The 20,143-nt window shown below is 42.2% G+C and overlaps 1 protein-coding gene across 1 annotated transcript in view; it reads left to right on the forward strand.

The window, feature by feature from the left end:
* Positions 1-14,899, forward strand: part of LOC136678114 (protein phosphatase Slingshot homolog 1-like) — a 69,828-nt gene extending 54,929 nt beyond the window's left edge. The window contains exons 10-15 of the mRNA XM_066655972.1: positions 1,011-1,139; positions 1,293-1,339; positions 1,800-1,946; positions 4,183-4,383; positions 4,604-5,264; positions 6,379-14,899. Coding sequence (XP_066512069.1) covers positions 1,011-1,139; positions 1,293-1,339; positions 1,800-1,946; positions 4,183-4,383; positions 4,604-5,264; positions 6,379-7,422 — 2,229 coding nt within the window. The 3' untranslated portion in view covers positions 7,423-14,899. The remainder of the gene's footprint in view (positions 1-1,010; positions 1,140-1,292; positions 1,340-1,799; positions 1,947-4,182; positions 4,384-4,603; positions 5,265-6,378) is intronic.
* The last annotated feature ends 5,244 nt before the right edge of the window (positions 14,900-20,143 follow it).

A 20,143-nucleotide genomic window follows, 5' to 3' on the forward strand; every position in this document is an offset into this window, starting at 1 on the left:
TGGTTCATTTTAAAAGCATTGTTTTATGTAAGTACACAACTGGCTAATGCCTGTCCTACACTGCAGTATAGTCAGTCAGATTATAATATCAGGCTCCTGATATTAGGGTGATTGTAAACAGCTACCTTCTCACATTCTCCTGTATTGTGGGGACTTCTCCCATCTCCTCCCACTGCAGACGGGACTGCTCCGATAGCTCTGATGCCTGAAAGATGTAAACTAATGAGAGCCGAGCTAGGTTTATTGTTTCACTGCCATCCGCTGTGTTTTTTGCATCTAGTTAATCAGAAACTCTCACCTGCTCCTGCAAGGTTTTGAGGAACAAAGCGGTCTGTGGGGCGTGAGCAATCTGAAAGTGGGTGGTGCTTCATTCAGGGCAGGTCGTGTAGTGTAGGGACTTTGAAGACTAACAATGTTCAAGCACAAAATAATCCATGAAAAACATAATTATTTGTGGGGTGTTTTACCAGGGTAGGGTTTTTAAAATCCTGTAGTGCAAACCAGGTATAAAACATAACCACACTTCTACAAACCTGCAGCCATTTTGAGAGAGATCTGTCCAGTTTAAAGAAAAAAGGACAAATGTCTGTTTGCTTACAAATACCAAAGAATATATATATCACAACTTTTGTAGCTCAGATATTAGTAGAATTGATATCATATTAAGTAACTTAGCAGTAGATTAAGGATTAAGCAGTAGATTATTGTGTCACCTCTAAAAGCTGTCAAGATGACACAAATGACATTTATTTATAATATAGGATATATTCCTATGAGTGTTAGTGTCCTAACGCTTTGTAAAACAGCCTATATGAGAACTCCCTCTTGTTTAAATCAGGCTTTATTGATGTTTAATGTAGGTTTAGGTGAGATGTCATGAGATGATAATGTAGGCATCATGCAGTATAATGAATAAACATATTCAACTGCGCTCCCTAATTTTAATCTTTAAATTAATTGAGGTATAAAAGATGAAAACAACATTCTGTGTGGTGTTTCTGTTTTGTCAGATCCGTAATGAGTTAGAGCAGCACATGAACCTTAACCTAAAAGAGTACAAAGAGTTCATCGACAATGAGATGCTGCTGATTCTGGGTCAGATGGACAAGGCCACACTCATCTTCGACCACCTCTACCTGGTCAGTGGAGGTTCTTTCTACTTGTTGATAGATAAATTGACCTAGAGAAACTGTTAAACCTCACTTAATGCAGATAAATTTGACAAAACATGGGTTGAATGAATGCCGTTGGTGATGGAAAACTTTTTTTAAAGATTTGCATAATTTTTTTAGGGCTCTGAATGGAATGCTTCCAATCTAGAAGAGCTCCAGGAGACTGGGTAAGTTTCAATAACATGAGTGAAGTTAAATATATAGTATATTAGTACCAGACCTAAAAATGTAAACACCTTGTCTACGTCTTCCCAGAACAGCAGAAGCTGTTACTGCCATAAATGGGGTTAAATACCTTTCAGTTCCCCTTATTATATATTAATACACTTTATATATTAATATTGTATTAATACTATTTCATATTTAATTTAATATGCATCAAAACCAGATTAATTCTTTGTCATGGGCCTTCCATTCTCATTACAAATTAAGTCTATATTTCTAGCATTATGCAATTGATGAGCTAAGTGCAGTTTTAAATATGGAGATGAGGTGTTTTGAGCCTTGCTTGAGAACTCTCATTGGTTCTAATATACCAGCCTGGGAATTAACCCCCTAACCTGTTGTCACCCATTTTGCTACACCCACCATTCATCTGAACTGAAATTTGTTTTGCTTTATTTTAAGGGTGGGCTACATCTTAAATGTCACACGCGAAATCGACAACTTCTTTCCTGGGACATTTTCTTACCACAATGTCCGCGTCTATGATGATGAAACCACTGACCTGCTGGCCCACTGGAACGACACATACAACTTCATTGTCAAAGCAAAGTAAGGGATCAGACCTAAACTCATGTTGTCTGGAAATGAATGATGGGCAATTCATGTTTGGTAATAACACTTGATGGACATTACAATAAGAACTAGACTGCTACTAAAATTTGCAGTATGTATTCCTTTTATCCTCTGTGAGATATTTTGGTGTGGTACACTGCAGATACAATTCAAACTCTACAGATAGGCATTGTACAACAGGCAGAACCTTTTAAAATGGGTAAGCTGTATGATAATATTTACAGGCAGCATTGTGTTTATTAATAGGATATTTAAAACAAAATGGCGGATTTAACTGTCTCGTATAGCCTGTAGAGTGAATTTTTCTGGTTTAAAAACAAAGAAATCCATTTCTAATGATGTTTCTTGAAAATTCAACTTTTTAAACTACAAATAACGTACTTTACATTGTTTTAGTAATTATTTTAGACTTGTTTTTGAGAGAACATCTAAAAATAAAACTGGAGTGAACTAAATATAGGACCTTCTTTATGATTAAGATAAGGGTTTCATAAAGCTAGCTTGGTTGTACTTATTAGCTTTTAGATCAGTGTGTAAGCTTGCAGACAGGATTGGTTCACATCACTAAGATTTCTATAGGATTTAGGATATTTTGCTATAAATCATGCTAGGATATTTTAAGTGAATAAAATACAACATTTCTGTTAAACCAACTAAAAGCAGAATACTCTGCTACACAATCTGCTAACTGTGCATTCTTCGTCTGGTATTCCCTTAAAAAAAATGTATATATATATATATATATATATATATATATATATAGTGTTGCTCTCCAATTAAAACATGTATTTCCCAAAATAATAACTCTACATGAGAAGGAAAAAATATTCTTAACTTTCAATAGAAGTGATTTTGAAGTAATTTTGGAGAATTTCCGTTGGTTCATTCACTATGAAAGGATAGCTGCTGTGTTCAAACGGTGTAGCAAATAAAAAAAATCCACAAAAATTTAAGATACATGTTTTAAATTGGACAGCCACAATATACTGCTTGGCCTAAAAGTCTCACACACTAACATTTCATTGGACTGCCTTTAATTTTCATTTCTGTGCACATTTGCTGTGTGATTGCTTTGACAATCTTAAGCAGTGTCATAAAATTTATTTGCATCCAGAATTACATTCATTTTTGGCTGAGATTTCTGAATATTGTTGGCAGGACAAACAATTCTGTAATGTCTGCTCCAGCACATCCTGAAGACTTTGAATGCACTTGTGTCAGGACTCTGCAGTGCCCAGCTCATGTGTGAAAATGATTCCTCAAGCTCCCAGAAGCACTCTTTCACATTTTGCATCTAGAGACTCCTGGCACAGTGGTCCTGGAATATTCCTGTCCTGCCAATCCATTGAGGATTTTCATGATCTAAAATTATGAAGTTTTTAATTCATCTCCAGTTACAGCCGTTCAAATTTTTTTTTCCCAACCACAATGATTCTGTAAAGTCGACAGTTCATAGACTCAGAAGACTCAGACAGTTCATGGAATTCTTAACTCAGTTCTAGTCATTTCAATTTCATTAGTTGTATTTTCTTTGCTTGCTTCAGACCGGTGTTTTGACTCTTCTGAATAACATCTTTTCCACAGCCAGAAATTACACCTTCCAGTATGTTTAGTTTTTTTTAAGAAATCAGTAGCGATTCAGTGGATCAATTAGGGTTAAAATAACAGTTGACCAGTTGAACAGTTAATACAATCACAGATAAGTATTTACTTGCTTAAATCCATACTGGGCGGCACGGTGGCGCAGCAGGTAGTTTCGCAGTCACACAGCTCCAGGGGCCTGGAGGTTGTGGGTTCGATTCCTGCTCCGGGTGACTGTCTGTGAGGAGTTGGTGTGTTCTCCCTGTGTCCGCGTGGGTTTCCTCCCACAGTCCAAAAACACACGTTGGTAGGTGGATTGGCGACTCAAAAGTGTCCGTAGGTGTGAGTGTGTGTGTGTGTTGCCCTGTGAAGGACTGGTGCCCCCTCCAGGGTGTATTCCCGCCTTGCGCCCAATGATTCCAGGTAGGCTCTGGACCCACCGCGACCCTGAACTGGATAAGGGTTACAGATAATGAATAAAATCCATACTGTGACTTTTTTTTTTAAAGCCTGGCAGAATATTTTTATTATTGATGTTTACCACAATTTTGAGTATCTTTATATATAAATATTTAGATTTTTATTTAATTTAAATTTTTTAACCATCATCCTTCATCTTCTGTTTTCACAGAAAGACTCAATCCAAGTGTCTGGTGCACTGTAAGATGGGCGTGAGTCGTTCAGCCTCCACAGTCATTGCCTATGCGATGAAAGAGTACGGCTGGACGCTGGAGAAGGCGTACAACTTTGTCAAACAAAAACGCAGCATCACACGGCCCAACGACAGCTTCATGAGGCAGCTTGCTGAATACGAGGGCATTCTGGATGCCAGGTGACAATTTACTGCTCAGTGGGGAGGGTTCTGTTAGAGAAAGGTCTTTGTTAGGTGCTAGATTCTGTTTAGCACTAGATACTAGAGTCAGAGTAATACACGCTATTTTTATTGAGGTTTCATGTAAAGTTACAATGCATTGTAAATATTTCCATTGGTTTTAAACCTGAATCTTAAATACCTTTTTAACTGAACTGTGTTCTTTGCATTTACTCTTCAGCAAGCAACGTCACAATCGACTGTGGCGTCCCGACACAGAATGTGACCACCCGGACTGCCAGCAGGCCGCTGCTTCCTGCTGCAGTGACCCAGAGGGTGTGACCCCTGGCGCTACTCCATGTTGCGAAGTTGCAGCCCACTCCTCGCCCCTTGCCCTGGAGCTGGACCCCTCCAACCCCCAGAACTACAACTACTACTTCCGCCGTCTGTCTGACTCTGCGCTGGACAGCGATCCCTCGACCCCTGTCCGTGCCCCACCACTTCTGGACGTTGATCGCGTCTTCATTGAGATCGAGGACGTGGAGCGGGATGCCCTCCTGGACGATGAGACCTTTGAGGGGCGGGAGGGCCTCCACCTGCCACGCTTTGCTGCACCAGGAGAGGGAACGGCAGCCCAGACCGTATCACGGGGGGCAGAGCCTCTGGAGGAGCTGCGGCTGCGTCTGGAGTTCAGCACAGTGGAGGAGGAAGATGAAGAGGAGGCGCAGAAAGAGCAGGAGGAGATGGAGGCTTTGGCTGAGGGGGGAAGGAGAGGTGCAGCAGGAGCAAAAGAGGAGGAGGAAGAGTGTGAGGAGAGTGGGATCGATCTGGGATCCATGAATCACCTCTGCAATGAAAACTCCAACAACAACAATCACCTCAGAACACGAAACAGCCTCGCTGTGAGTACATCATTTACCTGTAATGTCTTTTATTTACCTGTCGAACATTTTATTTTTTATTTGCAGTTTACCACAAGATGACATCTAAAATCAGGATTATATTGAAAACTATTAAAAATAAAATACATTTAATGAAATTATAGGACTGTACCTTCAAACAACACATTTTCACTGTAGTTCAAGTCGATTCTATTAAAATATATTTTAAAGATTGGCCACACGTATCAAGAATTTAAAAACTGCACAACTCAAAACACTGTTCATATGTATCTATGGTCTTAGAATTAGAATCACACAGAGGAATTTGTTCTCCGCATTTAACCCAATCCATGTAGTGAAACTGGGTTGCAGTGGGCAGTGAGCACACATGCCCGGAGCTGTGGGTAGCCCTAGCTTGCTCAAGGGTACTTTAGTCATGACTGCCAGCTCTGGGGATTGAACCGGCAACCTTCCGGTTACAAGCCCAGTTTCATAACACCCAGGCCACGGCTGTCCCCCAGGTTCTGAACATGCTATAATAATGTAAACCGAAACAGACTTGTTTTGCTCACATCAGTGCTTTTGAAAAGCTTCGTTTTGCCCATAACACATGTATTCCATTTATCCATGTATTCCATGTATTCCAAACATCATTTGAGTGTGGATGATAGGCCAAATTGTTTTTAAAACTGTCTATATACATGTGGATTTTTTGTGTTATAGCTACAGCATTTAGCTCCCAAATTCTCACCATCCACTTACCTATAAACTCCTGCCTTCAGCTTCCCCTTACTGGCAACTTTGTTATTAGCACATACCTTTTAGGACCACTGTGTATGTGTACAGTTCCCAGACTGACGACCGGACACCTGTTTACCAGATATTACTTGTGCCATGTACCATTCTCATTGTACACTGATATTTTAGAGGCATGGTGCTATTGTATCAGGCACAACAGTGTCACTGCTAAATTGATAGTGGATACACAAAAATATGCAGCCAAGAACCTTTGTTTAAGAATGGCTAGCATGAATTTAAACACTAACTGTACTGTCAGAGGAAGCTCTCCAGTTAGAATGGTGAAGTTCCTCAGTTTTCCTAGGTCTCATCTTTCTATTCTCCTGTTCCTTTATAGGAAAGCATCCTTAAGAAGCAGCCAGGCAAACCCAGACCATCACCTGGCTCTCTCCCCACACCCAGACCCAGCCGGAGCACACTCTCTGATATTAGCGGACGAGGCCTTGCCCCTTTACCCCTCCATAATGTGCCCAGTATTTCCGTTGAGGTGCCAGCCTGTGCCAATGTGCCGGTCATGCCCATGGTGCCCAGTCTTCTGCGCGCTTGCGGCCCTAGCTGCGACTGTGCCAAGTGCGGCAAGGCAGCTTCGAATCCGTGCCTTGATTCTGCCATGCTGAACAAGCCAGAGAGCCAATCACAGAACCTCCAACAGGTGAAAGTGGACAGACCATTGCGACAGGCGGTCGAAGGCCATGGAGGTTTAGTGGAAAGAGACAGGGCAGGGGTGAGTCCAACAAGCATACCCAGAGATGGTGGCTTGAACCTGGGCTCAGAAAAGGCAACAGGATCTTGCAACCCACCACAGCAGGAGGCACTGGCGCACCTCCAGAGGTCTGGCCTTGTCCGTCGGCGAGCCGAACGCCTGGAGAAACTTGCGGGGCTGTTTCAAGAGCGCTCCAAAGATCATCCTCTGAAGACACCGGAGCATACTTCTGCAGACCTGTCCTCTGGAGCACAAGCAGAGTCGTCCCTAGATTCTGCAGCTGTACCACTAACAAACGAGGCCTTGTTAGCCGTATTGGGATCAGGGGGCTTGACGCCTGTTTCCTCGCCACACGGCTCCACGCTCACTCGCAGCTCCAGCAGCGACAGCATCCGGAGTGTCAGAGGGAAGCCAGGCCTTGTGCGTCAGCGGGCACAGGAGATTGAAGCTCGCATGAGGCTTGCTGGCCTTACAGTGCCCTCGCGACTCAAGCGCTCCAACTCACTCGCCAAGCTGGGCAGCCTCACCTTCTCTTCGGAGGACTTATGCTCTTCAGCGTGCTCCTCTGACGCCGGGACCCTGCTGCTCCTCTCTCTGTCGCCAGAGCCAGGTCATACCATGAGCCCAGATTGGTTTTTCAGTCCAGGGAGCACTGGCCCGGATGAACCCAGCAGCTGACCACATGGGTGTAGGATTCCTGTGAGCTAATGCCTGAGGAGAATTTCACGGCCCAAGAAAACCCTTTTCTCATCTTTGGCAAAGCCCTCAGAGGGGAACGTGTTCTCGCAGCTGTGGGAGGAGTACTGTACATGATTAAAGACTGACATTTTAAAGGCCATTGATATAAACATATGCTATTTAAAGAAAAAAGACAAAAAAATAATGAAATAAAACAAATAGCCAAATATTTCAAGAGAGGCCACTTGGTTTCAAGCAGTGATTGATTCCCCAGGTCCTGGAGGGCCCCCAGACTGCATATCTTAGGCTTTTCCCTGTTGTAGCCCCTGTGGAGCAGAAGAAGGAGTTATTAAAGCAGGAAAACTGAAATATGTAGAGCCGAGGTTCTCCTTGACTGATAATATGGATCCACTGGTTGAAAGGCTTTTGCATGGAGCTAAAGTTAAATGTGTGTGACAAAAACGTGTAGAGCACATGCCGCTCTATGGCCAAACCCTCGAGGAGATCATTGCTTTGGTTCAACACTATTGCCCTTCCTACTGATACTGATCTGCTGTGTCTGAGGCAGAACCAAGCAGCCATATTTCCCTAGGCCACTGCCCCGCGAGGCAGAAGAGATTGCTACCTGTTTTTTCCATTCATCCACCCATTTGTGTCCCGTCTCAGTGTGAATCACATATTCCTGCTGACTTTGAACGACACTTTTGAGTCACGGACCGCCGATAGATAAGACAATTCTGTTTCAATCTCTGTGCTGTTTTCCGTCTGCTCGGTATATCCGCAGAAGTCGCTGGAGACATTTTGGTTGTTCTTTGCTCTGGTCTGCAATCCATAATCCATTTTATTACTGAATTTCAACAAACAAGAATGGTTACACATTATTGGAAATGTTATAATAGAGAAAGGCTAATGTGCGCAAGTGTGTCTGTGTGCAAAGATTTACAGCCTTCTTCGAAATGCTTTAGAGAGCTGTCGATTGACTTGGACCCTTCATGTCAGTTCCTTGTGGTGCTCTCCTTCACGTCAATGTGAAAAAAAACCCATCACTGGCGGTGCATTTCCCATAGCAAAAGAAAAATAGCACAAATATCTTCATTATTTAACGATGTGCGTCTCGTAACATTATTAAAGGAATGGTTAATATAAGAAGCAAGGTAATCATAACAATATCATGAAGGTAAATTCCTGAGGATCTGACAGAAGCTGAACCTCTTTACCTTGGGAGCAGATCTCCATTTCCTTGGAGAGGGAAATTACAGCCATAGAAAGCCATACTCCAGTTAGCAGTCACATTCAAGGCTGGTTCTCGAATGCAATAGATGACTGTTTCCGTTGTCTCATCTGACCTCTAACCTGAGTTCACTGATATTTTATGCACTGGTGTAGTTTGAAAGTGCTGAAGGAGTGGAGAACCTTCCGGATTTCTTCTGTTGACTAGGAACGTTAGATGTTTCTTTTCAGCTGTTGGGCTTGAAGGTGATATTTGTTGACTTCCATATTGAGCCAAATTGTTTTAAATCTTGGAATAAGGAGTGATTTTGATTTTCACAAGATTAATGAAGAATGAGACAGGTATTTGTATGTTTTTCAGTTAAAGATTTTAAGAAACAATCTGTTACACAAGCATGGCAGGGTTTGTGTATTGACGTCCTTCCATTTCCATTCATCACCCATGTTTGTTGAGTGGATTAAAGAAATAGGAGAAATATTTGCAGTTTTCCCAGTGTAAAATTGCAAAGTAGACAATCAGATTGCTTCTTTTCTTTAGCTCTGGAGCTACAAAGCTAATGTTACTCGGTACTTAAAGGAACACTAAGTATGATTTTGTATTTTTGCTCCCTGGTTCCCCCTACAGTAGTTTACTTAACTTTTACAGCACAGTCCTGAAATCAAGTGGGAAGGGCAGGATTTATTACCTTCCTTCAAATGTTACATAACGGTGTTTCTGCAGTGCTGAGCCCAGTGTACTGAGTCTCTGTTCTCCCTATTACAGGTCATAGGAGTCTTACAATGAATTTGAATATGTAATTATACGGTAAAACAATACCTAGTGTTGCTTTAAAGTTGATAGTCACACACTTTTTTTTTTTTTGGTAGGGGGTGTGCAAATAAATCCACAAAACCTCTCTCAGCCCATTCAAACTACATCTGGCCTTCACTGAGTTCACACAGACTTGTTGATATGGTTTAGGACATAGAACTTCACTGTGTAGCTGAAAGTATCAGTCAGCCATTTTACACTGAATTCTGATTTAAAGAGTGTTCATCAACTTTCTAAATACCTGGGCATGAAGTCTATTAATGGAAAAAGATTATGGTCGTTGTTGACTTAGGTTTGATGTCAATGTTAGCTTTAAATCTCTAGCGCTAAAGTAAAGAAGCAAAGTTTAGACACCAAACAGGTCTTGGGTGATCAACTATATCTGAGCTAAGTGTGAAATTGTGAACATTAAATCATTTGCCAAACAATTTTTTTAATGTTCTGCTGTAAGACAAGGTCCTGTTTGCCCATGCAGTTTCACAACAGTGTCGGTCCAGGAACACAACAGTCAACAAAACGTGAATCATGTGCTTGTGTGTATGTGTGTGTATCCTGAGGGTTCCGTTATTGTAGTTCATGAGATCACAAGATCTGCAGCTTAACCCCCAGCCCCCCCCCCTTCTTTACACACAGTCATACACACATTCCATCAGTCCAGCTAATGTATGATTTACCATTCTGTTACACTATTTGGCCAAAAGTTTGTGGACACATTTCCTCTTAGACCAAGGGTGTTTAAAGAGAGCAGTAACAGCTCTTACTCTTCTGGGAAGGCATTATACTAGATGTCAGATTGCTATGTGCACTGACATGTACAGAATTCAACTCATCATAGAGGTGCAGAGCAACACAGTTCCACAGCCCAAAGCACAGGGGCTTAAGAGCATTCCAGCCAGGACTTGACAACGCGCATGGGACCTTACTCGTGCAGCTGCTCCAGTGCGTCCCTTTTCATTTCATGCTTTTCCTTGGAGATCCTAGGAGCTAAGTGCACATTACAATTGTTGAATTGACAAATGACAAATGGTGTCCACACACATTTGGACATAAAGTGTATATCATGCTGGTTCTTTCTTGTTCAGTCAGCAGGTTCCTTCCCTTTATTTCGAGATCATTCGGCCAACTGTGGGAATTACAACGTTGAATTACTTGAGGTTATTTTTTATTATGCAACACACTTTGACTTTTATTCACTTTTTTTAATAACTTTTTATTTTGTACATTTGACTATGCTGTTACTGTGTTGGACGTGCGCTTCTGAAATGTGAAGTGTGTGCGCGTACGAGTGTCTTGTACATAAGTGTGCAAATGAGCTTGAGCGGCATTTGTGCGATTACTGTGAAATATTTATGAGAAAGTGAGGAAAAAGTCCTTCAAATTTTGTGTGTGCGCGCGTGCTAGGATTTATCAATGAGGTCATGAGCAGGCTCATACAACACACACATCCTCCACCCTAATGCACATGCATGGCAATGCACTGTACATAAAATATATATAAATATATATCTATAAATACTTATAAATTGCTCATCAAATGTTTTTAAAAAATCCCAACTTGTCTTCATGAACATAAGCATGTTTTCTTGGACAGTTAGTGGTCATTTAACATATTAAAGACTAAAGACGTTGTATTTGAATTTATCAGGTAAGCCCATCTTACTACCTCATCACAAACTCGCTGTTTTTCTCAGTTCTCATTTCAGGTGCCCACCCACTACTTAGGTCTCCCAGTCACACAGTACGTTTAGATTGGGAGTGTGAAAGCTTGCACATGCTTTGTCTGAAACATAAAGAATTCCACAGTTGAACCGAATTGGAGGAGAACACTAACTGCCATGAGCCGGATTTTATCATCATTTGTAAATGGTAGAACAAGCTTAACATTGAATAATCTCTGTACCATTTTAGATTTAACACCAAGGTGCTTTTGTTATGTCAACTAATAGATGCCAATGTTTTCTAGCATTGTGCTGAGTGATGGGGGAGAAGTAGGGCCATCCTGCCATCCTGTCCAAGTCCATGTCTCGGATGACTGAGCGATTGAACTTGTGATCTTTAGTAGATTGTTTGGGCCAATACCTATAGCGCTTTTCCACTGCATGGTACTTGCTCCACTCTGCTGTACTCACTTTTTTGGGACCTGGTCCTCGGGTTGCTTTTCAACTACAACAGTCCCAATTCTGCTTGTTTAAACCAGGTACTGAAAAAAAGGCAAGGTTCCACATACCAGGTACCAAATATGCCTAATGGAAAAGTAAAACCAAACAAACAAACAAAATGAGTAGAGCTGAGTTGAGCCAAGCAGGTACCATTCAGTGGAAAAGTACCATTAGACAGTGGCACTACTTAGGTGCCTTAGATGCCAAACATTGGTGGCCAATTATAAATTTTAATTGCCCCTGCTCTTTCTGGCCTACCCTCATCCACTTAGTTTGAGGCTAGACAATGTGAGTAACTGTTAGCTGATACTTAGCCGTTAAGTGTTTTAAAGAGCAAGTGAAGTTTGGCAGCAACTAAAATGGGGAGTAAAACCTAGGTAAACTGACCCTGAACAACTGACTGAATGTTGAAAATATTTAGAACTGCTTATGCTTCTCTCAGCTTAAACTGGGTGAGTCTTTAATATGCAATTCCAAATTGACAAGGAAAACATGCTCATGTATTAACAAGTTAGGAATGCACAAACTTTTGATGCGTGTAGGTCCCCAAATTGCAAAGGCCAACCAATGGTACCTGTGTCCAAGGAGTTGGATGGAATCAATTCAAGACTTGAATTCTCTTCACATCGCTGTCCATAAATATCATGCGCTTTCTGGTCGGAAAAAGCGCTACCTCACATGCATGCAGATCCATTATAAACCTCCTATGGAAAAAAAACATTTTATGGAGCAGAGCTGTACGAATTCCTCGGGGCAACAGTTCACACACTGTTTTTGGGGCAGTTTTTGCCTGATTACTGTCAAAATCCCAATCGATGCTTCAACACTAGTACTGTCCACGTTGTGATATTTGTTGTTGGAAAGAGTTTACGAGTCTGTTCCTAGCTCGGGATGTGCAATTGTGTTTGGGATGTAATTTTTTTTTTTTTTCTCCGATACGTGCACTGACCCTTAACCGAAGACACGATGCAGTGTCTCAGATATAATTGAGGACATGCATCAGTTTGAACCAGAACCAGTAGAGCTAGCACCTGATAGATGAGTTTGACTGCTGTTTACAATTGTCTTTTTCTTTGCATGCGATACAGTTAATGCTTGACATGAGCTGTCCTAAATGCTTCCACTATGAATGAATGGGTTCTGATTCCACTGCAGAGTAGAATAAGCTCTTATTTGCTTTCCAGAGCCACTTTTGCTGAGCAAGTCCCTTATACAAGCCACTATGTTGACTTGTCAGGTAATTGTTCTTTAAGGAATTCCAGACACTTTTTTAAACACTCCTACCTTGTAGGTTCAGCTTGCTGGTGTGTGCTTAAAGGGTTCATCCAGTGAGCAATGCAGTATGGTTACTAATCTGAATCCAGAATTGTCCGTACCTTGGTTGAGTTCCTGTGCCCATGTTACATCACAGCACTGTCAATGTTGATGGGATTAGTTTGAGAGATGGTCACACAAATTCTTGGAGATGCTTGCTTGGGCGAAAGGGTGACAAAATATGTGATCCCAGATCGGTAAAGATACTGTTCTGAACTACTGAGTGTCAGACATAAAGCCTAATGATACCAGCCCTGATATGTATTGGCCATCCTCCAGTCCTTTATCAATGATCAGTTGCTGGTACAGAGCTGGTTGTGGCTGACATTTGAGGTTGTAATGCAAGTGTCACTTTTGCCCCAGCAGTCTTGCTGCATGGTACCTACTCTACTCTACTTGACTTGCTTTTTGGTACCTGGTGGGTTTTCCACTAGCTCATTTTTGCTGCAATTTGTTGTGACACACAAGTCTCTCTGGCCAAACAGCACTCTACAAGTTTTGCACGTCAAATTTAGTCCCTACTTGGTTCACTTGGAACCACAAACAGGTGCTAAAAAGTGCCAGGTTCCAGGTTCAAAATTTTGCTTAATGGAAAAATAAAAAAATCAGAGTAGAGCAAGGTCAAGTCAAGTAGGTATCATGCAGTGGAAAAGCACCAAAGTTGTCTGTAATTACCGGATCTAAAACGGTGAAGGACCTCATTCTTATTTTAGGTCCGAATGAGTGTCCAGTGTGTGTATGTGCAGGCGAGGTGTTTCTAATAAACAAGATAGTGTAGACATGTTACTGCTCAATTTTACAAGACTGGCGGTTGGGATGAGGGCCTCTGTTTTTCTTCTCTCGCAGGTTAATATGCAGTTGTCAGTATGTAGCTGGAGGTCCTTGTGCAAGTCCTTGTGTAGGCAATTGCCGCTTCAACACTTGTGCTGCCCCCTAGTGCTCAAGCTTTCGTCTTGCTTGCAATGTTTGCCAATCCTGTTCCACCGAGCTCCAGTTCATGCCAAGAGGATTTTCAAGTTTCATGTCCTGAAAACCACCCCTCTTTCCCGAGCCTTCGTCTTCTTGCCTCTGATGCCACGTCAAGTTTGAAAGGTTGCGCAAGAGTAGCTGGTTCAGGTCGGCCGGGTTTCGTGTCATACTTTCAGTGTAAAAGTGCCTTACCCGGAGATTCCAGAGGCAGTTTCGTACACATCTTCCCTTCAATCACGTTGCCAAGCAGGCCAAAAGAGAGAGAGAAGCGATGGTCAAACAGGCAGTTTTGTTATATGAAGATGTCGGATGTTTTATGTCGCGGCTGCTCCAGTTCGTTATTGCTGTGCTCTTAAATTCGACTTGTTTTTTTTATACTTTTTAGATTAGCTTGGAAGAATACGAGTGCTTTTAACAAATCCTGATGAAGCAAAATATGCTTCAAATTGACTTTATAGAGTTGCCAACCTTGTGTTTTCTCATTCATTTCAAAAAACGAAATAAATAAAAGCAACTGTTTTTAAGCAAGTGTGGTTCGCCACGACCAAAGTCATACGTTACCGAAAAAAATGTCCAAACACCACAGTATAGAAATTCGCTTTCTTGAGTAACCACAGTCGCGCCAACATTCTTTAGCTGATGCCACTTTTATTGCACCTTTAGAAAGGATGGTTACAGTGACTGAGAGAGAGGTCATCTTAATCCAGGCCACAGCAGGCCTGGGCCTAAATCGGCAACCAAAAGAAAAAAGCCGCCATGTTGCTGATGCTAATAACAAAGACAAACCGTGACAAAGTTGACTCCCTCAAGCAATTCTCTGTTCACCTCTCTCTTCCTCCCTGTCACCACTGTTACCATTATTTTTATTATGTTTTGGTTTGTTTTATATTTAAGTATGCAGTAATTCTGTCTTTTGTACTGCGAACTTGCTGTAGTTTTCGATGCATATTGCACTTTGTACATTTTGTGGAAATGATGTACTGTGTGTATATTATGGGAATAAACTTTTTTTTCATTCAGTTGCATTCAAGTTTCACTGTTTTTGTTCAAATGGGAAAACAGGCTTGAAAGTGTAAATGAACAAGAACCAGACAAGACTAGTTTTGCCAGAGTTCCATCGGCTTCAGAGCATTTGTCACCGAAATTTCAGTAATATCCATCCATTATCTGTAACCGCTTATCCAATTTAGGGTCGCGGGGGGTCCAGAGCCTACCTGGAATCATCGGGCGCAAGGCGGAAATACACCCTGGAGGGGACGCCAGTCAATTTCAGTAATAGAAATTGATTAACATTGGAAGATATATTTTAGTTCATGAACAGCAGAAGATGCAACTAAAGATTTAGTGAATTAAAATACTATGCTCCTATGTACTGTAAATGAGGGGGTTTAAACTGGGAGATTTCCCTCACAGCAAAACAGCCAACAAACTAAAAATTCCCTTAAAATGAACTTAAATTAATAAATAAATATGAAATAAAATAAAGGCAAACTTATGAATTTAGTGAATTATGAGAGTTAGTTTGTTTTTTTTTGAATAGTGATAAATATTATTTATCACATTCTCATTTTCATTCAGTCTACAGGACATCTCTGTGTTTGTGTGTGTGTGGGTGTGTGTGTGTCTTTTGATAACATATCTTTACTCCAGGGAGACTGCTTCTGCTTCCATGGTGATAGTGAGAGAACCTGACAGAAAACAGGAAATAAGAGTGCAGCTCTTTTTTCAGTTGTCGTCTTTGGCACAAGAATGTAATGTTCCTGCTGACCCTCAGGCGCTGGCATGTTGTTATATATTTAACAGTGGGGCGAGGTGGTGGGGTAGCCCTCTCCAGAAAAGGTTTCTAGGATTCTCCAATTGTGTGCATTATTTAAAATTAAGAATAAAATGGCAGCCAGGCCCTGATCACAGAGTCAGTACTAGGTCAGGATCAGTTTCTGCAGTGTATTTCTGAGAGTCAGGACAGCATTCCATTCATTCATTCATTCATTATCTGTAACCACTTATCCAGTTCAGGGTCGCGGTGGATCCGGAGCCTACCCGGCATCACTGGGCGCCAGTCCTTCACAGGACGACACATTCATTCACTCACACCTAGGGAGACACTTGAGTCACCAATCTACCTACCATCGTGCATTTTTGGACCGTAGGAGGAAACCTGAGCACCTAGAGGAAACCCACGCGGACACAGAGAGAACACACCACACTCCTCACAGACAGTCACCCGGAGGAAACCCACGCAGACACAGGGAGAACACACCACACTCCTCACAGACAGTCACCCGGAGGAAACCCACGCAGACACAGAGAGAACACACCACACTCCTCACAGACAGTCACCCTAAGGAAACCCACGCAAACACAGGGAGAACACACCACACTCCTCACAGACAGTCACCCGGAGGAAACCCACACAGACACAGGGAGAACACACCAAACTCCTCACAGACAGTCACCCGGAGGAAACCCACGCAGACACAGAGAGAACACACCACACTCCTCACAGACAGTCACCCGGAGGAAACCCACGCAGACACAGGGAGAACACACCACACTCCTCACAGACAGTCACCTGGAGGAAACCCACGCAGACACGGAGAACACACCACACTCCTCACAGACAGTCACCCGGAGGAAACCCACGCAGACACAGAGAGAACACACCACACTCCTCACAGACAGTCACCTGGAGGAAACCCACGCAGACACAAGGAGAACACACCACACTCCTCACAGACAATCACCCGGAGGAAACCCACGCAGACACAGAGAGAACACACCACACTCCTCACAGGCAGTCACCCGGAGGAAACCCACGCAGACACAGAGAGAACACACCACACTCCTCACAGACAGTCACCCGGAGGAAACCCACGCAGACACAGAGAGAACACACCACACTCCTCACAGACAGTCACCTAGAGTGGGACTTGACCCTACAACCTCCAGGTCCCTGGAGCTGTGTGGCTGCAACACCCACCTGCTGCACCACTGTGCTGTTACTCTTTTTGATGATGTGATTAATTTGTAGAGTGAGACGCCCTTCTGGAGTTTAGTGAATGCATCTCTCTCTCTCTCTCTCTCTCCCTTCTAAATGTAGAATTTAGTCCAAAACAAATTAACTAAATAAGACCAATGTTTAACCAGAACGTTAACACTGCTGGCAAACTTTTGGCCTTTATTTTAGTCCAGAGGATCCTGTACGTAGTCTGGAAGAAGCTCAAGGCGTCCCTTTTTCACTTTGTACTTCAACTGCCTCTGGAATGTGGATTGATTTTCGTCTTAACAAAATAGAATTAGTCATTCGCCACGTGGCACAGCTCATGTATAAATACAGATAAATGAGCAGCAGAGGGATGGATTTCCAACTGTCTACGACCAGGAATAGAAATGCTGTTGATACAGTAAGACTAATGGGTCATATACTGGATTGATAACACTGTAGCCTTTGGGCCCAAAGAAGGATTGTGTGTTTTTGCATTACAGTTTGGTGACATCATACGTCAGCATCAAAGTCTAAGAGACCCAGTGTTTTACGCTGAATACAGCATAGACGTGTCACCCTAAAACATCTCCTTTATAAGATGTTTTATATACAGTCTAGTCTAAAAGCTTATAAAAAAAACATAGTTGACATATTTATGAATTACAAAGAAATGGGAGGAGATTTAGTCGATATTGAAGTTTTCTCCTCCAGCAAAACTCCATCCATCCATCCATCCATTATCTGTAACCGCTTATCCAATTTTTGGGTCGCGGTGGGTCCAGAGCCTACCAGGAATCATTGGGCACAAGGTGGGAATACACCCTGGAGGGGGCGCCAGTCCTTCACAGGGCAACACAGACACACACACATTCACTCACACACTCACACCTACGGATACTTTCGAGTCGCCAATCCACCTGCAACGTGTGTTTTTGGACTGTGGGAGGAAACCGGAGCACCCGGAGGAAACCCACGCAGACACGGGGAGAACACACCACACTCCTCACAGACAGTCACCCGGAGCTGGAATCGAACCCACAACCTCCAGGCCCCTGGAGCTGTGTGACTGCGACACTACCTGCCACCGTACCGCCCCCAGCAAAACTCTTCTACTGAATATATACCAGGATATACTACATATTCAAGGACATTTAATGAAAAAAATGACCCCCAAGAATACACATATTGTCCCTGTCCAAGGAAAAGTATCTCCACAATAGCACCTTTACAGGAGAAGGAATAAACGTCTTAGTTTTTTTATATTGGATGTCAATAAATCACACAATGTGAAGGACAGCTGCCTTGTTTCAATGAGGTAGTAAAATAAAAATCAACAAAAACAGAGATATATGATATTAATATGATATTAAGTGATGATATATTACATCTACTATCATTTTTATACACTCTCACAATAACTGTCACAGCAGTGGTACCATCAAGGGTGCATATACAACACAGGGTGAGTCAAAATTCGCAGGACATGCTTTTATTTCTTTGATATGCTACGTGACCACTTTCCCATTGGAAAAAACTTGCCCTTGACCCAATAGGGCAGCTTTCAAGATGGTGGCCATTTTCTGGACATAATCAAAAACGTTGGTCCCCATGGGTTAATTGCAGAATTTGAAATTGCATTATTTTCATAAATCTCATTTCACTTCAGGACTTCTATTTAGGTTTCCTATTTTAAAAGCAAATATCATGTACCTTCAGGGAACACAGCTGGACTCTTAGAACACTGTTGTACCTTTAAAGGGACAATTACACTCATGTAACCGCCCTCATTTTGGATTATACAAGTTGTGAATGCACAGCTTAAAGCTCATGTCAGGAGGGGGCACATTAAAGCAGTGAAAAACACTACAGAGAACCTTCTGTTCGCTGTGAATTAGAAACGTTTTTTTTCTGATCTCCCTTAAAATTTAGGCTGAAAAAACTGATGTTTTTTACCCATCAGTCCACAGTGGACAAAGGTCTACAGACTGTGGAGGAGGCCGATTATAGAACTGCTCTCACACTTCGCCCTTATCACCAGCTCTATGTCCAACAGGAGTAACTTATTACATTAGGCAAATGAGACCGTGACATCACAACACAGGAGAGCAATAAAAGGCCCTGCCAAAGACACACTGGAGTAGGGGAAGAGCAGGACAAGAAGCCTCATCTGTCCTTCCAACAAAGAGTGGCTTTGTCCCACCGGACAGGGCTGTTAAGCTGCAGATATCCAACCAGGAACACCGGTGAGTGACATATTTCAAAGGCATGGCTACTTGGTTAAGGTGTCCTTCTGGAACCAGGCTTTGACTTCAGCACTTCTTCTGATCCTAACTCCCTTCAACCCGTAGAGTTCGAGGAACATTTCCCCAAAGTGTGTTGTGTTGTGTGGAGGGGAAAAGATGGGAAAGCACAAGGCGATCAAGTGATTCGCCTTAAGCCTGATTGAAAACAACAGCACAATAAGGCAGTTGTGGCAGCACAGGGTGGGATAGAGGTCTCGCTTCAGACTGTGGGCTGGTCTGGGATTCACTTTTTTCCTCTCTCATGTTTTTACAAACGACAGTATATGCTCTGGAGGACACTATTTATGACAAGCACTCCTACTCTGATGTGGACAGGATCTCTAGGGGCCCATTTATAAACGGACACTCTGTGGAATGATATTTTGGAAACCCCCTCTTCTGATGATAGAGAAAGTGGGAGGAACATCTGAACAACTGATATGAGACAAGCTGGTTGATATGTTTTCGTTAGCTGGTGATTACAGAAGGAAGAAGACAGATATCTTATTTTAACAATAGAAATAAACTTCTTCAAGTCATCATCATTAATTAAAATATGAATTAGTCAGATACAGCACACAAGCAAAAGCTTCAGCTAAATGTCAGTGAGGTTTCTACCTGGCAGCCTAGATATGTTTGGCTACTGTTCGCTTGCTGGTAGGGTAAATATAAATAAATAAATAAATAAAACCGTGTCTATGTGGAGAATAAAGATATAATCTTTGTTTAATGCACAATTGATACTGCTGTATTACCATAATAGCTTTTCTGTTTTGAAAAAGTAACATCCTCCAGCTCACAACTCTGCATTTCTGTTTAGAAATGTGGCTTGGGTCGAGGCAAGAATGAAGCCCATATTTATTTATATGTTTATGGTTATATCAAGTGAGTAATGAAGTTGTTTGTGCTTTTATTTTGTTTGTTTGTTTGTTTTTTTTCAAGATGACTTTGAGGTCTCTCTCGCTATCTC

Source organism: Hoplias malabaricus, chromosome Y (genome assembly GCF_029633855.1).
Source record: "Hoplias malabaricus isolate fHopMal1 chromosome Y, fHopMal1.hap1, whole genome shotgun sequence".
NCBI classification, from domain to species: domain Eukaryota; kingdom Metazoa; phylum Chordata; class Actinopteri; order Characiformes; family Erythrinidae; genus Hoplias; species Hoplias malabaricus.